This window comes from Zeugodacus cucurbitae, chromosome 5 (assembly GCF_028554725.1).
Source record: "Zeugodacus cucurbitae isolate PBARC_wt_2022May chromosome 5, idZeuCucr1.2, whole genome shotgun sequence".
Lineage (NCBI taxonomy): Eukaryota > Metazoa > Arthropoda > Insecta > Diptera > Tephritidae > Zeugodacus > Zeugodacus cucurbitae.
In genome coordinates this window covers 3073113-3091149 of record NC_071670.1, presented here as the reverse complement: position 1 = coordinate 3091149, position 18037 = coordinate 3073113, and the positions used below count along the sequence as shown (strand labels likewise).

General features: G+C 33.2%; 1 protein-coding gene across 1 annotated transcript in view; it reads right to left on the bottom strand.

Moving 5' to 3' along the window:
* The window catches only part of LOC105208780 (uncharacterized), a 29765-nt gene extending 15060 nt beyond the window's left edge, over positions 1-14705 (bottom strand). Inside the window, exon 1 of the mRNA XM_054231397.1 lies at positions 12205-14705. Within this exon, the coding sequence (XP_054087372.1) occupies positions 12205-13903 (1699 nt within the window). The 5' untranslated portion in view covers positions 13904-14705. The remainder of the gene's footprint in view (positions 1-12204) is intronic.
* Positions 14706-18037: the final 3332 nt, after the last annotated feature.

Sequence of the window (18037 nt, the reverse complement as noted above, 5' to 3'; positions counted from 1 at the left end):
GTTGGCAGTATGCAAGTGGGCGTTTGCCTCTGAACCCAATGACAAGTATGTGTCAATCAATACACATTGCAGGAAGCAAGCACAAGGTGTAAGGGGTGGTGTGCTGCAATGCCGCTTCCTCTACTATTTCATTGGTTTATTTTTATACTTAACTTGTTTTTTATATGTATGTATGTGTACTTTAAAACAGCTGTGACAGTTGTTGATAGCAATTTTTTCTTTTACTCAAGGCGTATTAGCCTTAACTTTGACATTTAAACTGTCAATCCAAATACTGTATTGAGTGGCAAGCGGTGAGGTGAGATTGTATGACACATATAATAAGCAAATCATTAAAAAATATAGTTAAATGCAGTTATTTTTAATTGCTTTATTTAATTTCTTTACTAGCTGTATGCTTGCTCGCAGTCAACAATTCTTTTTTAAATTTATTTATTTTTTTATTTTTTCTATTTTCTGCAAATATTTTTTAATTTAATTAAATTTGGCAAAACTACAGCATTTTTCTGATTATTCAAAGTAGAAAGCGAAGGTTGTGATTGTCACTTTTTTCATGTGCACCTGTCAAGGTAATGAAGAATTGAGCGTACTATTGATAGCAGAGTAAAAGTTTTCACAGACATTTCGTGAAAATAGTGCTAAATGCAGACAGATTTGCTTATATATAATTGCTTCAAGATTAATGCTATCGATAATCGATAGCTGCCTCTAATATGTATAACGTGTTTACACTACATAAGTAGGGTTTATATCGTGTTCACACTTTTACTATAAAATTTCATATAAAATAATTTCATTTATGCTTAGTCTTTATTATAAACAAAAATATTTTAATAAATAAAAAAAGCCTTCGTAGTTATTCAGTAACTTTGCTGGCAATTATACCACTGCTAAGCAAATACTATACAAAGGTCATATTGTTTAGTGGACCCTAAAACCCTCATAAAAATTTATGAATTTTGTTGTAAGGGCCGTTTCAAGTAAACAATTTATTTGCTGCGTAATTAAAAGCAGTCAAATCGCATGTAAAAATATAAAATTATAACCAGTTGCAAAATAGTTAAATAGTAGTAGTTAACTAAACTATTTAAGTGCAACGTGTCATAGAAGTCAGCAAATAAGCGTTTAAAATATAAAACCATAAAAACGGTAAATAAATGATAAACATTTTATGAGCTTTATAAATACAACAGCGTTAGAGAGCTGACGGAGATGTTAGAACAACGCAATTAAGAAACTTGAAACGCTCATCATAAAAGCATGCAAATAGTGTAAGGAAGAGTTACACGCCTGAGATGATGATAAAGCGTTAAATTGTAGTGAGTTTAACACTTTCATACTTTCATGACAGCAAGTTAACGAAAGTCATTGCATTGGTTTGCTGTATGAATAACGATTATGATTTGATTTAAATAAATTTTAAATAAATCAACACATTAGACTTTATATAATGTGATAAAGCCACAACTATTTTGCTGCTGCTCGCTCCTTACAACACAATTTTGTATTATTTTCTTTATATTACTTGGATCATATTGCTTCGAATTGGTGCGGCTTAGGACACGCGTGCTTTTCACACCACCACCACAGCCGCCATTCACTTTTGCAAGCGGCGGCATGCGTTTGCCACTGCTGCTGGACGACGTATCAGTGGATGTGTTTGTTGTAGTTGTGGTCGTTGTACCACTACTAGTTGTTGTTTCAGTACTATCACATGCTTTTTGTTTACTAAGCAGCTTCGCTTTGAGCGTCTCCGCCGCCAAGGGCGGCTTCTTCTGTAAGTTAACACCGGAAGCGTTTGCTGTATTATTGCTGAGCTTTGTCAAAGACGCGCCGGCGGAAGAAACGCGTAACAGTCCGACCGATTTTGACTTATCCCCAATACAATTGCCATTATCATCGTCTGTGTCAAAAGAGCGCGTGGTTGTGGTCAACGATGTGGTGGAACTACGTCTTTCGGTGTCCGTTTCACTAGTGCCATCGCTGCCATTTTTCTTTTTCTTGCGTATGATTTTTATAATTTTACGCGGACGCCCCGTTTTGATCACTTTGCTGGCGTTTGGCTATGTAATCGTCGAAACGATTACACAGTTGGGAGGGTGATAAAATATGATTTTAAATAGTTTTGTGTGACAAATTAACGCTGCTTTGGAAGCGTTTTACTTTTCTCGAATTGATTAAGGTACACTTTTTAACTTGACTTTGGCGTTGTACAAATGCGATGACACAATTTTCTCTAGTTGCTTTAAATATTTCTTTTTTTTTTGCACACTGCAAGTACCACTTCACTTTAACAATTTGGTTTTGACCTAGTTGAATCGCCTTATGCGAGCGACCAAAAAGCTACCAAGCACAGCACAGGGACACGCGCGCGAGCACTGTGTAAAAAAATCGAACGTTGCAGTTGCACTAAATGTACGAGTTAATTGCATTGACGACCAGCGGAAACTACTGCAATGCTGCTGTGGCAAATCACGGGGGACCCGCTGTCAGCCACAATAATTGCTTTCGCACGGCAACTGCTCCTTTGTAGAATTTTTTAGTTTTTTCTGGTTTCTGCTGAGAAAAATTCTTTTTTTTTTTAATTTTTCTTGAATGCGCTCGAAGCAATCGGCATGACGTTTGATTAAGTGTGTTGAGAAAAAAATTAAACGAACAAAAATCAAAGTTATCTGAGCGTTAGATAAATGAAAAAACGAACTTTGATTGTCGTCAATGAAGAGCAAACAACTGAGCTGAGCCACTGCCGACGAATGCCACACGACACGAATGTAGTACTTCTTCATTTTTTCTCCCAACAAAACGGTTGCATTTCAATTTGCAATGCAATTATTCGCATTCATGCAACATATAATGTAAAAAATAAAATAGTGGAAATAACACACACCCGCCTCTGTGTTCACTGCAGCCGCTAGCGATTTAAATTGCTACGGGCCAAAATAAATACAACCGTTGAAAATCAAAGGTAGACAAATTTCAGTTTTGTTGTGTCGCATGAAAAATGCGCTTTGATTTGCGGCGCGTAATTAAGAAAACTGTCGAAAATAAATTACGAGTAATGAGCGAGCGCCAAGCAAATGAATGCAAACGCTAGCTGCTAAACGTTTTACAAAATTATTACAAAACATATTTGCATTGCAGATACGAGCTTTTTCAGAATGATATTAATCAAATGCATGCGATGAGCAAGCAAAAACAAAAAAACAACAACAAAAAATACTTGAAAGAATATTTAATGTGCAGCGAAATATTGATTATCGACAAAAACTTGATGACTTCCATGAGTGATTTGCATTGAAAATGCCAAAAATTTTGCACGTTACAAAATATATCGCATGCGATAAGATTTGGCACAACTCGCTATCTGACAAATATGAAGCCATTATTTTTGCTTAATTTGCATAAATTCAACAATTCATGCAACGCTGCTTAATTTATAATGAAATTTATATAAATTGTTACGCTGCAATGATATATCGTCCGTTGAGATGAGAGATTTCTAAGCAAATGAAACGCAAACGTACTCATTAAAAGCGTTTAGTGAAGCACGAAGCGCACAGGTATGGGAGATAGGTAGGTCTGGCTGTACGAGTATACTAAGGACTCAGCGCAAGAGCAATTAAATTGTAATAAATATTTTGCAAAATGTTGCAAGAAGAATTTTCAAAAAATAATTAGTTTAAACAAACGCTATTAATAATGGCATCAACAGTCGCAGGCAAGCCAATGTCAATGTCGCGAGCGCAGGCCTTCATTGTGCACCTATTATTTAATGGGCTTTCGACAGCTGCCGTATACTGCTGAGGTACGCGTGTACAGTTCAGAGAAGAAAACGTATAGTTTTTACTGTATAAATGATATCAAATATTATAAAAAAAAATAAATAAAGAAATTACTTGCGACTATGATAAAAACTCGGAATTTTTCGCACATTGCTGTGAATTAAGTTAGTTTAAACACTGGCATTTAAATTTTCCATTGCAACAATTATTTGAATTAGAAATTTTCCTACAATTTCTCGCACTACAAAGCAATAAGTAAATATTGGCGCCTAGTAAATTTTAGGGTGATAGCTGCGAAAATTGTTTTGCATACAAACAATGACAGGAAATCGAAATCCATCAAAAATCAACGTCAACGTAATAAGAATGTGAGCGACTTAACGGGCGTATAAAATAGCAATTAGCGTTACTTAGCGAAAAACCCACAATAATGTGCGCTCTTATCAAGCATTTTTTATATGGCTTTTGTGGCCATTGCGACTGTCTAATTACTATAATATAGTTTAAATTGTAAAAATCACATGAGCGCATGATAATTCGGTAATTATCTGATAGTGTACTGTGTTTGTATCTGATAGTGTGTACACAGTGTTATTATTGTTTGTTTACAACTGCGATTTATTGAAAGTGATCGATTATATGATATTTGAATTGTGCTGAAAGTGAAGACAATGTGTCTGTCTGATTGTTTTTGAATATTATACATATATATTTATGTGTAACTAAAATGATAAAAGTATAAAAAACTGCTGGTTGTCTTCTGTACAGCATAGTTTTGTTGGCAATGTTATATGTATAGTTGTTGTAACATAAATAATAACGTACGCTGTTTAAAGATCACTTGATAAAAAGGCAATAAATAACTCATTCGCGTACGCGTGTGCGTTTAATGATTTGCTACAAATAGCAAAGCCACACAGCGACAAAAGCTTTAGAAAAAGCTTTCTTTTTGAATTGACGTCTACTATTTTATCAGTCAATTACCGATTTGTTCTACGATCATAGAAAGAAAGCAAAGTCTGCTAGCGTATCAAAGTGTAAATACTCAATACATTCCACTAAATGCGCTCAATAAACAGCACCTCACCGATTGATTGAGATAGTCACTATCACGCCGCTCGTAGCTTCTTAATTGCAATGTGTTTGTGTTTGTAGAATATACTCACATATACTCACGACGTGTTGTCTTGTAGAGCGCTAATGACATGTGATCGTGACAATACAATTCGTGAAACTTAAATTTATGTTTATTTGTATGTATTTGCTATTTGTTTGAAGAGGGCAGTAGAATCATGTATAACTTATTAACACGTCTAAAGATAGATCACAAGATTGCGATAGGTACATACATACATATGTACTTACGACGTCACGGCGATTGTGATAAAAATAAGCGACTGTTTATCAAACTAGTACTGACGAACCGAGATCTATTGAAATGAACGGAACTAGTATTGGAATTAATGTACTTATATATAGCGGGGTTTAAAAATAGTTATCACGCAACACAAATAAAATTGCAGCTAAATATAGCAAGAATGCAAATTGTGTAGACAAATGATGGCTATTTTTAAATTTCGATATTGACGAAACTTATAAATTGTGGTTTAACAAAACGTGATAATGAATTATGGACGCCATAAAGATCACTAGAAGTTATGAAAGTGTAGCTATTTCAAGACTGTAATAATACTGCTAAAATAAAACAGTAAATTGAGTTCAATATTTGTGTATTGAATATTTTTTAGAAGGTTAAGAGACATCTAGAGAGTCTCTAAAACTCAAAGTATTAATTCATGAGCATTTCTGCGCATCATCGTCCTATTTATGTATGGAGAACTAGCGATTATTGCACTTGAGCGAGTGATCATCGAAATCTCTGCCAATCTAATAGCCTTTTCGCACAGCCAAATTAATTGATTAGTTAAAATTTTAATTGAGAAACTAGAGTTTGCGCTTCGCACTGCCGGCTACTCTATAATCGATCAGCTGTTACACAAAGGCCGGTAAATTGATCAATTAGCTCCTGTGCGAAAAGGCTATAAGCGTGTTTATTTGTTTCACAATCAATTTGAAGTGAATTGTAGACATCAACTGATGTGCTGTCACGCGATCTTGTTGATCGTGGCAGCAGTTACGGGAGCAGTAAGTAAGTGTACGACGAAAATAAAACGTGAGCATCATAACAACAAAAATAATGAACGAAAACAACAGTTATACGTTAATATATAAAGCAGACAATACAGAAAACGAGAAGGAGATCTGCCAATTGGGAGCACGAAGGGTGCAAAAATAAACAGCGAATGATTGAAAAATACTCAAGCGAACTGGCCACATGTTGTTACTAAAATAAATTAAGTAGAAAATTTGCAATTGCTAAATATATGCACATACAGGTGTAAACGCTGCATAAGCAGCAAATTTGTAGCAATAGAATAGAAGTGGAATATTCGTTTAAGCATGCAAAATAAATGAATACTGGCATGAAACATGTGTGTTTATACAATTTTACGATTGCAAACAGTTGAAGAGCAGCAATATTTAAAGAATTGCAGGAAAAAAAATAAAAAAAGACATAAAAATATAAAAAAATTCAAATAAAAATAAAGAAAAGTAAAAAGGAAAAAAAATAACAATAAAGAAAAGTAAAAAGGAAGGAAAAAGAAAAGCAAAAAATATTAAATAACAAAATTAAATAACAAGAAAAAAATGAAATGAAAACGAAAAAAAAAAAATGGAAAAAAAGAAAACGTAGCAATAAATTGACGTCAGGAGAGCTGGTTAGAAATTTTTTTGGTATACATACAGACACACAAAAAAAAGAAAGAAATGCACAACAATTTGTATGTGAATAAGTAATAATTATCAAGAGTGGACGACGGTTTGGTGGATTTTGCTAGAACTTTGTGTAATAGCCAACGCTGGAGCAAACTTTATTGCATATTCTATGAATTCTGCGCACAAAGCAGCAAATTAATTAGTTTGTACAGCGTGCGGAGGGAAAAAGGAAAATACACTGGGGCGCTTACAAACACACATAAATAACAAAGAGTTAATTTTTACGGTGCCAGCGTAAGAAGAAATAAGCGGTGACCTCAGGCGGCAAGCCTGCAACACCAGCAAACACACACAGTGACGAAACGCAAACGGTGAAAAGGTAAATGTTTACAAAACACGCTAAGGGAAATGAGTTGAGTATGTGTGTGTACATACTTTTGGCCGAAGGTGAACTGTAGGCAGCCACACCACCAATGGGGTTTTGGTAATAATTAAAAGGAAGCCAAAGAATTGCGGTTGCATAAATGTGTACATACAAACGAGCGTATTTCATTTAAGGCAACACAAATTCCAACACCTTTATGTGTATGTGTGTTGCATAAGCTTTGTTAAGACGTGTTGTAAAAGTGGAGAATAAATAAAATATTTTGCTGAAGGAAAGCTGACGAAATCTGTTAAATTGATTGCATATTTGAGTGCTTATGTGTAATTTGGTAATTTTTGGTGGTGGTGGCGTCACCGCAAAGTGTGGCATGCAGCGGAAATATCTAAATACAAAGTTGTAATTTAAATTATTTTTATTTTTAATATTTACATAATTTTTTTGAACATTTAATTTTTTTTATATTTACATTTCATTATTAAATTTTATTTTTATTTTATTTTTTTTAGTTAATTTTTTTTTTATTTTTGTTGTATTTTTTTTAATTTTTTTTTTATTATTTTTCTCAATTTTTGTTTTAAATTTTTTTTCTTTTTTTTTAATAAAAAAAAATATTTTTTTTTTTAATGTTATGTTAAAGTTTAAATTGTATTTATTTATGTAAAAAATTTAAGCACATATTTTCACGAAAAAAAAATTTTTTTTTGACATCTTTAAGTGTGTAAATATGTAGATACGTTGGTAAAAAAATTATAAAAAGAAATATGCGACATGTGCTCAGTCACGCAACTGCTGCACACAATATAGCCTACATTTAGGTGCTTAAACAAAAATAAATAGAAATATCAAAAAGCTTTCGCCGATGCTATTTTACTTTTTACTTTTCGTAAATAAAAAGGAAAAACGATTGCATTGCCATTAACGAAATTTCGAATTCGAATATACACGTAAATTCGGTGGTTGGCGCTTGCATTCGTATTTTTTTTTTTTTTTTTTTTTTTGTAGAGACAATGAGTGGGCGTTGCATGGTTTTAGTCTAGAAACGCCAGCAAGGTGATAGACAGACATACATAACAACAAATTTGTTAAAAAACATAATTTTCGAAAATATTTTTAGCAAAGCCTAAACGTGCGTAAATGTGAAGAGAAATATTTTTGTGATTTTTTTTTTATTATTTGTTATTTTTGAAATGTTGCCAAAGTAAGGCAAGCATAAAAGCATATGCCGCCAATCATATGATGCTCATATGTGTGTTGTTGTAATAAGTATTTAGAAAAAAGGAAAGAAAAACAAACTGAAGCAAAAAATAAAGCAGCGAAAATATCAGTGATGATAATAAACAGAATATACAAGTAAACGACAAATAAATAAATAAAAAAACCTTACTTGACATAAATACAAAAAATAAGCGCGAAAAAAGTAAATGAAGGCAGCTGCTGCGGACACACCCATTTGTTCGAAGTGATTAAAAACAAATATATATATTTATATATATATATATACATATATAGTATATACATACATACATATGTTTTCGCCCAATGAACTAACTTACATACATATATAATATTTAAAATAGCAAAATCACTGTAGCTTTTTAGCATAGCCGGATGGACAGGTTTTTTTCTACATCTTTCCCCCATTTAAATTTAATTTTTTTTAATATCGCTTGATCGTAAAATTACTGATAAAATGTCCAGTAAACAACTTAATATATTTTTGATCGCTATATCTGCACTGACACGCTTGTTGCTGCGGTCTAGAGGCTAATGAGCAAGCAGCAGATGGAAATGTTCCAAATTTGATTAACACAAATTTAATGAAATAATCTAAACGAAAACATCTGAATTATCAAAAACACAATTAGGTAAGTGTGAAATGTCAGCAATGGAGATGAAAAAAAAAAAAATAAAAAAATTCAAATTTATTCATAAGTAGAAAAAATTAAAAAAAAATTTAAAAATTCAAATTTATTCATAAGTAAAATAAAAGCATAAAAAATATATTTAAAAAAAAATTTAAATAAAATCTTTAAAAAAATTAAAAAAAAAAAAATAAAAATAAAAAAAAACATTTCAAAAAAATTCAAATCAAGTTCTTTGTTTTTAAGAATAACAAAATTTAACCACATAATTTTTTTCATTCAGAGTTTGTTTGATTCCTATATATAAAGCATAATACCCTGTTCACACGCGCCATAATTTTTTTTTTTTTTTTCAATTTGATTCCAAGAAAATGATGTACAAATTCTTAAAAATATGCATTTTAACAAAAAAAAAAATCATTTTTTTTATTGTATAACAGTAAACAGTTCATTATTCTTAATTTTTTGCAGTACAAGTATATCTTGAATATTTCCTGTCGTTGTCGTATACGCTGTGCATGAAACAGCTGACTTTTTAGGCGCGATAACCTAAATGACCGCTTTTATTGTGCAAATTATAAAGATAGTATATTTTGCCGCGCGGACAAGATAATTAAAAATTCATTTATGAAAAGAACATGTAAAATAAATACAATTCAATACTATATTTAAATAGTGAAGAAAGAAAAGAAAGCATTCGTCATTTTTAAAACAAATGAAAAAAAAACTGAAGAAAACTATAAAATAGAATATCAAAAAATAAAAATAATAATAGAAGAACTGCGAACAACGAAATAAAGCCAGTCATGCTGATTGCGGTCGCTTATCGCTGAGTGACTCTAGGCTGACGGAAGAATATTTTTTTTAATGCTTATATTGGCAAGTACCAAGCAGAGTGCAGCTTTAAAGCAAAAACAATGTGATATGATAAATAACGCATTTGTTGTTGTACTGCTGTGCGTTCAACATTTGCGTTTATTGAATTATTTTTATAAATGACGTGTTTCAGGCAACTTTTTTCGCAGAATTTTTTATCTCCTCTTAATGGCATTGCGGTTATTTGTAATCAATGTAGAGAGGAAATCAAGAATTTATAAAATTAAGTCTTATCGCGCATTGCAACTTTTGATGTGTGTATGATTCTTACAAAAATGTATGGTACTTTTATTTATACTTATAAAATGTAAAAAATAATGAAAAAAATTAAAAAAAAATCTACCTAAAAATTAAAAAAAAAGTTTAAATAAAAAAACAATTAATGAAAAAAATGTTATGGAAAAAAATTTAATATTTTTATGAAAAAAAAAAGTTTTTAATGGAAAAAAATTTATTTTAATTTTTTTATTTATATAAATTTAAAAATTTTAATTTTTTTATTTATTTAAATTTAAAAATTTTAATTTTTTAATAAAAAAATTATTGTAATTATTTTTTTTTCAAGAGAAACTAACTTTATAACTAAAAAAATTTTAGTTTAAAAAAATAAACAAAAACAAATAATAAAACAAAAACAAATATAAGAATGAAAAATAGTAAATATGTAAACGCATGTAATGATAAGGAATTAATAAGGTTATGTATATACGCAAACGTAAAATGCGTCTTTGTTCTGCGTATTGTTTACTATTTTGCGCCACATTTGTACGTATAACAATATCAGCATAGTAAAATATATATAAATATATGTATGTATATATGTATTCGAATAGTGATGTAAATAAATGCGTGTAATATTGGCCACAAGGCAACAATCAAAGTTCAGAACGATATGTGTTGTGTGTTAACTCGGTCATCGCAGAGTTAAATACAAATTATGTATGTAAATGAATGCGAAACAAATATGTATAATTCAGGAAAATTAGGTCTCAATTACAAGTGTAAGAAAAAATATTAAAAATTTTAATGTAATGACGTGAAAATTTATGTACGTATGTGTGTACAAGGAAATACAGTTTCTATACAAAAGAAAAAATAAAAGTTTAACAAATGTTGTGAAAAAAAATAAAAAAAGGAAAAAATGTTGTGAAAAAAGATATAAAAAAAACGGAAAAATTTTGTGTAAATAAAATTAACACAAAAAAATAAAAAAAATATTGTTTTCTTTAAAGAATTCTCAAGTTATTTTCGCAAGTGCTATTTACATACATATAAGTATATACGTGGGAGGTAAAGAATTGGGGCAAATATGGCCAGTTTCGATTTATGCCAAAAGGAAAAATAATATATATTACATGTTCATATAATGAAACCATATCGCTCGAGACCGGAAAACGATTTTGGCAAACAATAGCGGAAATTGTAAATAAAAACAATCAGTATAAAATCCCAATCAAGAAATATGATAGAATTCTATATGTAAAATGATTTCAGATCAAATATTAGCCTGTATTGAAAATCGAATGCACGCCTAAAAATATGCAACCGATTGCATTTCATCACGAAATTAGCTATAAATTATATTATAATATTTTTCTATTTATAAACTACAACATTTAAAAACATCTACTAATGCCAAACAATTAATTTCTTTATAAAAACTTGTGCCTTACCAGTATTAGTTTGCGTTCTCATATCAGACTTACCTAAACAGGAGAGAGAAAAACATTATAAGTTAGTAATAGATAATCACAAAATTTAAAATATTCATTCATAAAATATATTTTAGATTTTACGAATAAAAAAATTAAATAAAAAAAATATCTCCGAAAAATTATTTTTGAAAAACAATTTTCGAAAAAAATTATTTCAAAAATATTTTTTACAGTATTTGAAAAAAAAAAAATTATTTATCGGCGTATATAGTTTGCAATTCTGAACATCAAAATATTTAGTGGACATATCTACTGAATTTCAGTATTAAATAATAAAATATAAAAATTTTAAAACTTATTTTTATATTATTTTTATCATTCTTCATTTTTTTTTAATTTTCGAAAAATATTTTATAATTTTTTTTTTTAATTTTCGAAAACAATTTTTCAATTTTTTTTTTAATTTTCGAAAAACAAATTACAAAAAATATTTTATTTATTTTTTAAAAAATATTTATCAACTTATAGAATTAGCAATTCTGAACATCAAAATATTTAGCGGATATATCTACTGAATTTCAGTATTAAATATTAAAATATAAAATTTTTAAAACTCATTTTTATATTATTTTTTATCATTCTTCAATTGTTTTTTAATTTTCGAAAAATAATTTTTAATTTTTTTTCATTTTCGAAAACAATTTTTAATTTTCGAAAAACAACTTAGAAAAACATAGAATTATCAAATCTACTGAATTTCATTATTATATTTAAAAAGTTGTATTTTTGAAACCTCCTTTATATATAATTTTTGAAACATTCTTCATAGTTTGTCTCAAACTCAATAAAGTTACGCTGACATTTACCTAAGACAGTTTTGAATTTGCGAAATACTTTGTTCCAGCTCACACAGGATGCGGCCGACAGCGACTTGTTGCTCGCTGTTATGCGGTTATCCGCCTCATTGGCGGTCTTCTTCTCACTACCAGCTACGGCGGCGTCGCATTTGTGCTTACAACTACTACTTTGCATATGCTCCTTACAGCTATCATCACAGTTTTTCGCAACGTCTATGACGTTGCTTGGTTTTTTGGACTCCATTGTCGCACCGCCAATAGCGGCGGTTTGTTGTTTGTCAGTCGTGAATGCAGCAGTGGCGTTGGCATTCGGCGCCATGGTTGTACGCTTCTTACGCTCCTCTTCGCGTTTGCTTTGCTTCTTTTGCGCCTTCTGTTGCTTCTGTTCCTTCTCCTTTTGTTTGCGTGCGAATTTCTCGCGCAATTTCGGACTGCCAAATTCGTCCAGATAGTACATGGTGTCCTGTAGGCCATCCTTTTTGTTAATCAATTTCGAATCAATGTACGGATCGTCGGAGATTTTCAGCAGCGGAAAATAATAATTGCCATCAGTGGCCAATACTTGTGATTCGGGATTTTTGGTGGACTTAGTGGCTGCTTGCGGATTACTACTACTACTACTATGGTCTCTAGTGCTACTACTACGATTATTGTTTAGATTATTATGATTACTACTGCTAGTGGTTGGTTTATTTGTTTCATTGGCTTTGTGGTGGGACGTTGTGTAAGTAACACTGCCTACCGGCGCTGAGGCGCACTGCGGCGCGAGTAGCGACGATTTGATGTGCAATTGATTGGTGGCCGCCGGCGTTTCTTTCATGCCAAGCGCCGCTTTCGTTGGCACAATCTTGCCAAACGAGCCGTTCAGTGTGCCGATCGTTGTGGGCATGGAGGCGCTGCCTGTTTCGCCCACAACACCCGAGTTATTACCCGAATCGCTGTCGCTTTCAACGTCTTCGTCATCCTCATCCACGTCCAAATCATCATCAACGCCCACATCGACTTCATCGTCGTCCTCGTCGTCTACATCGACGTCATCATTATCCACGTCGTCGTCGTCCTCCTCATCGTAATCGTCCGGGATATCTACCTCTTCGATACGATCCTCCAACCCCTGAGTGCAGGTGCTGGCGCTATTGCGATACTTAATGCGTCGGCCACTGCCTATACTCATGCCAATACCCGACGAGTTCTCCGACTCGCCTCCATCTTCCGAGTACTTGGAGAGCGACAGTCCAGATGAATTGCCACCCAGCGATTCACTACTTGAGGACGAACACTGCATGGACTTGAGTTGTTGCCGCGATCCAGCTGTTGAGTCCGCATCGCCATCAACGGCCAATGTGCCGCCACTACCACCATCGACAACGGCATCGATGCCACTATCCTGGGAGAGCAACTGTTTATTGGTCGGCTGCTTCAGTTTCTGCAGCTGCCATTTGACATTCGTGCCGTGTAGACATAGCGAATTGCAGCGCGTATCCAATGAACAGTTGGCGGCACGATTTTTTCTAGTTAATGCCACAGAGCTGCTGCTGGAAGAGTTACCGCCGCCACCAACAACGACGCCACTGTCGGCCGAACCGGTGGATAGTTGGCTGGAGAAGCGTTCAAGCAAGGGTATGGTAATCGGCTTGCTGCTGCTGCTGCTGTTCGCGGAGCTGCTGTGGCATATAAGGGGGGCGCTGGCCGGTGCTGTTGTTGCCATCAGGGTTGAAATGGTGCGCGTGCTGACACAGGTCGGTCTTAGGGTAATTTGTTGTTTGTTAGTGTTTTCTTTTCAGTTTAAAACGTACTTGTTATGCGTTGCGTTTGCTGCGCGAACCTTTTTGTTATAATTTGCTGCTTTTTTAGTTGTCTTTCTTGGTAAATGCCACTAATTGGCTTAAGACACACTCACACACTTTAAAAGGCACTGTTATTGAATGTACTTGTCTTCTTGCACTGCAGTTTTCAAACACGCTGACACTGAGGACGCATGCACTGGGTCCTTGAATATTTGTTGTTTCGCACGTTGGGCACAAATTTTGTTGTAACACTTTTTAGTGGAATTTTAATTTTTAAGGAAACTTTGGGTTTCTAAACAGTCACATTGCACTTGTTTACTGAAAATAACGGTAAACCACCATATTAATTTTTGTGTTGGGAAATATTACAAGCTTCAAGCGTTAATTATCGTTGATTTTTGCGTTTATGAAATCGATATGTTGTTCACAAAAGTATATTTCTATTTAACACATTCAAAAATTCAAAATTTCAAAAAAATAATTCTTTTTAATTTCTTTTATATGAATTCTTTGGTTCTCTTGCTGAATGAAACCACTAACGTGTTGTTGTTATTCTATATATTTTTCCGCTTATACTTGTTGTTGTTGCAGCGCGCGTTTTATATATCTGTGCTATTGCTCGGCGCTATCGGCTACGTTTCTTATATAGCCTCTTCTTACTGTGACTGTCAAACGCTGACTGACTTACTGACTACAACATGTTGCCGCTCATATTGCCACGAATATACTGAAACTAAAAATCACACACAAAAAATGACTCGGCACACACAGATATACGCGCTCGTACACAATACGAAAGTGAGTGCGAATGCGAACATGAGACACATACCAATGCAGACGGCGAGCAGATAACATTTTCAAAGCGCTCGCACAGACACAACTACAACCATGCTTGTATGCGCTCGTCTACAAAGTTCGACTGTGCGTCCATGGCGTATGTGTAATACTCGTATGTATGTTATCTATCTATTTTCCAAATGTCCGCCCGCCGCCAACAAACCAACCACCCACCCACTGCATAGGCGCTCGTGGAAAATAGAAAAGCGAAAGTTGGATATCCACATAGCGGACAAAACCGTACACAAACACACACACGCAACGTGCGAATCCATGCCATCGGGTAGGCACGAACACCGAATCAGCACAAGCAGAAACACGAAAGCGTACACGACTAATGGCTAGCTAAGCGTATGATGGAACGGATGTGTATATGAGTGTATGTGTGTGTGTGTTGAAAAGCCGAAGTACATAATTGCTACGACAGGTAATACAGCACACGGAGACACCCAGCGAAGCCGATACAACACGGTGTGCTGGGCAACAATTACAAATACACACATGCACATACGCTGCTGAGTACATTACGATGAATGGAATTAGCGGAAATTAATGGCAAACAAGAAGTAAATGGTGCGGGGAAACATAAATGAAACTCATTAGCACCAACGCATGGAATGTATGGCATAGTTAGAAGCGGGCTCTAGCTGGCTCTAAGGCTTATGGCTTACTTAAAGTGTGTGTGTGTATGTGTGCGGTATAAAATAATCCATTTGCAATGCTTGTAAAGCCGCAGCGTACTCAACAGTGAGTGTAAAAAAATAATAATAAAAGCAGCGCGAGTCTGAAGCTCAGCTGCCAAGCAAACACAGTACGCTGATAAGCCGCGAAGGGCTTTTACATTTACTATTTATAAGTATGTAAATGCATATAGCGTGTATATCACGAGTCCAAGTCATGTTATCAAGGGCTTACAAAGCGCATTTACAAATAAGCGCTTAAAACGCAAATTATTGGTAATTAGCGCGATAATGAGTAGTAAAATGAATAATAATAATAATGCAAATCAAAATAAATATTTAAAAGTTTGAAATTAATGTAGATTAAACAAAAAGGTGTTGAGTCACATGTATTGTAGAGATTAAACTTGAAACTTGTATGCATAATTGCAACACTTCACTAACAAATAGATTAAAACTCATTTTATTTGATAGCAAAAATTACTTTACATACTTTAAAATATAAATTAAAATTCTTGTTTACTGATATTTTGTAATAATTGAAAAGTCATTACAAGTGCCCACTTCAAATTTAAAAACAAATAAACTTCTTTATAGTTATCACAGCAGCTATGAAGATTTCGATTAAAGGCTGTTATCGATAACTAATGAGTGCACTTCATAACGTATCCGTTGAAGTACCAGTGGCAATTAGAATTTCTAGAACAGTAGCAAAAGCACTCACGTGTTAATATTTGTGAAATTACGTAAAAAATAAAATATTTGCAATAATCAAAAATCGTCAAAAAGTTGATGAAAATCACTTCAAGTGATTGATTAGTAAACACAAAGAAAGTATGCGAAAGGATTTTAACGAGATTGATTGCAGGCAAGTGTTGATGTGTAGCGATGAATTTTGGTAAACAAAGTAAGGCGAGAAGCTATTGCCAAATACAGCAAAAAATTAGCACCTGGCAACCAAGCGAATTTATGTAACTTTTTTGGCGAAAAATAAGCGACAAATGGTGCCCATAATTGTTGAAGTGGGTGATTGCATTAATGAAATGTGAAATAAGATACTTGAAAACAGAAGATTACAAAAAAAAACAAAACAAATTTGCGTAACAATTCAGCCACTAAGTGGTGTTATGATGAACTTAGGTACAAACAAATTAAATTGAGGGTGTTCTTTTTCATATAGTCCACTCTGGCAGTAGATTTCAGTTGCAAGGACACTTCAATATGAATGCAAATACAAACAGAAAATCCTTTTTTTTCCAACATTACAACTCAAGTTATGACCTCATTCAATGCGGTCAGCTTTTTTGGGACACACCTGTGCCAGTTTGGCTCGTGACGAACAGGTGTACCGGTAATAACATACATATGTGTACTGTCTATTGCTACTACGTTCGTATGTAGTTTGTGTTGACCAACACAGGCTGTGGCGCTTACTGACGAACGACAATATAAACACTTTGCCAGTCTGGGCTGGTACTCACACCCGCAAATGTAGCAAGAAAAACATGGAAATTGATTTTTTCTGCTTCAATTAATGCCACGTGCATTTGAGTTTAGTTATTCAAAGCTCTTATGCATAAAGAGTGAAAAGCGGAGCACAAGCAGATAGGCTCATTAAAATTTCAAGATTCATTTAAAGTAGCAGGTGCAACTGAAAAGGTATGAAAGCAATGAGTTATGGAGAAAAATGAGGCAATGGGTTATTGCTAAAAGGCAGCTTATACATATATAAAATATAAAAAGCGAAAAGTTTGAAATCTTGTGAAAGCTCTAATGGACATGTTAAAGCCGTAACTTTTGAATGAAAGCTTCAGAATGTTTGAATAAAAGCTCATGTTTGAAAAGCTCTAAAATATAAAACAGTTTAAAATCGTGAGAAAGCTCTAATGAACATGTTTAAGCTGTCAAAACTCGAATGAAAGCTTCAGAATGTTTGAATAAAAGCTCATGTTCGAAAAACTTTATGATATAGCAAAAATGTAAAGGTCTAAACCTTATGAAAGTTCTAATAGACGTGTGGAAGCTCTCAAATCTCTAATGAAAGCTTCACAAAGTTTCAAATATTGTGAAAGCTCTAACAGGTAAGTCAAAGCTCTCAAATCTCGAATGAAAAATTGAGGATTGGCAGTCAAAAATCAAACATACACAATGAAATAAGTATAACCGTGAGCTTTTACAATTAAAGCAAACATTTACTGCGTAAAAAATTATATAACTAATATTATTACGCAGAAAGTTATTAAAAGTTCGATTTAGTACGCAGCCAAATCTCTATTTAACAAAAATTTAAATTCTTTTAACAATTTCACGGTCGAGTAAAACTCATAAGATATCGTATGTTAAGTGCTGCTTCACAGATTTTCTTTTTCGATTTAAATTGTAGGGTATTTTAACGCATTAAAACTGCTATGATTGATTTGCTGGACACAATGGTCGCTAATATTAGAACATGTTAATTACCAAAATGAATTGATTCTATGGGATCAGCTATTTTTAAATTCACGCTTATCAGCAAACAATTAACACACGCGCTATAAA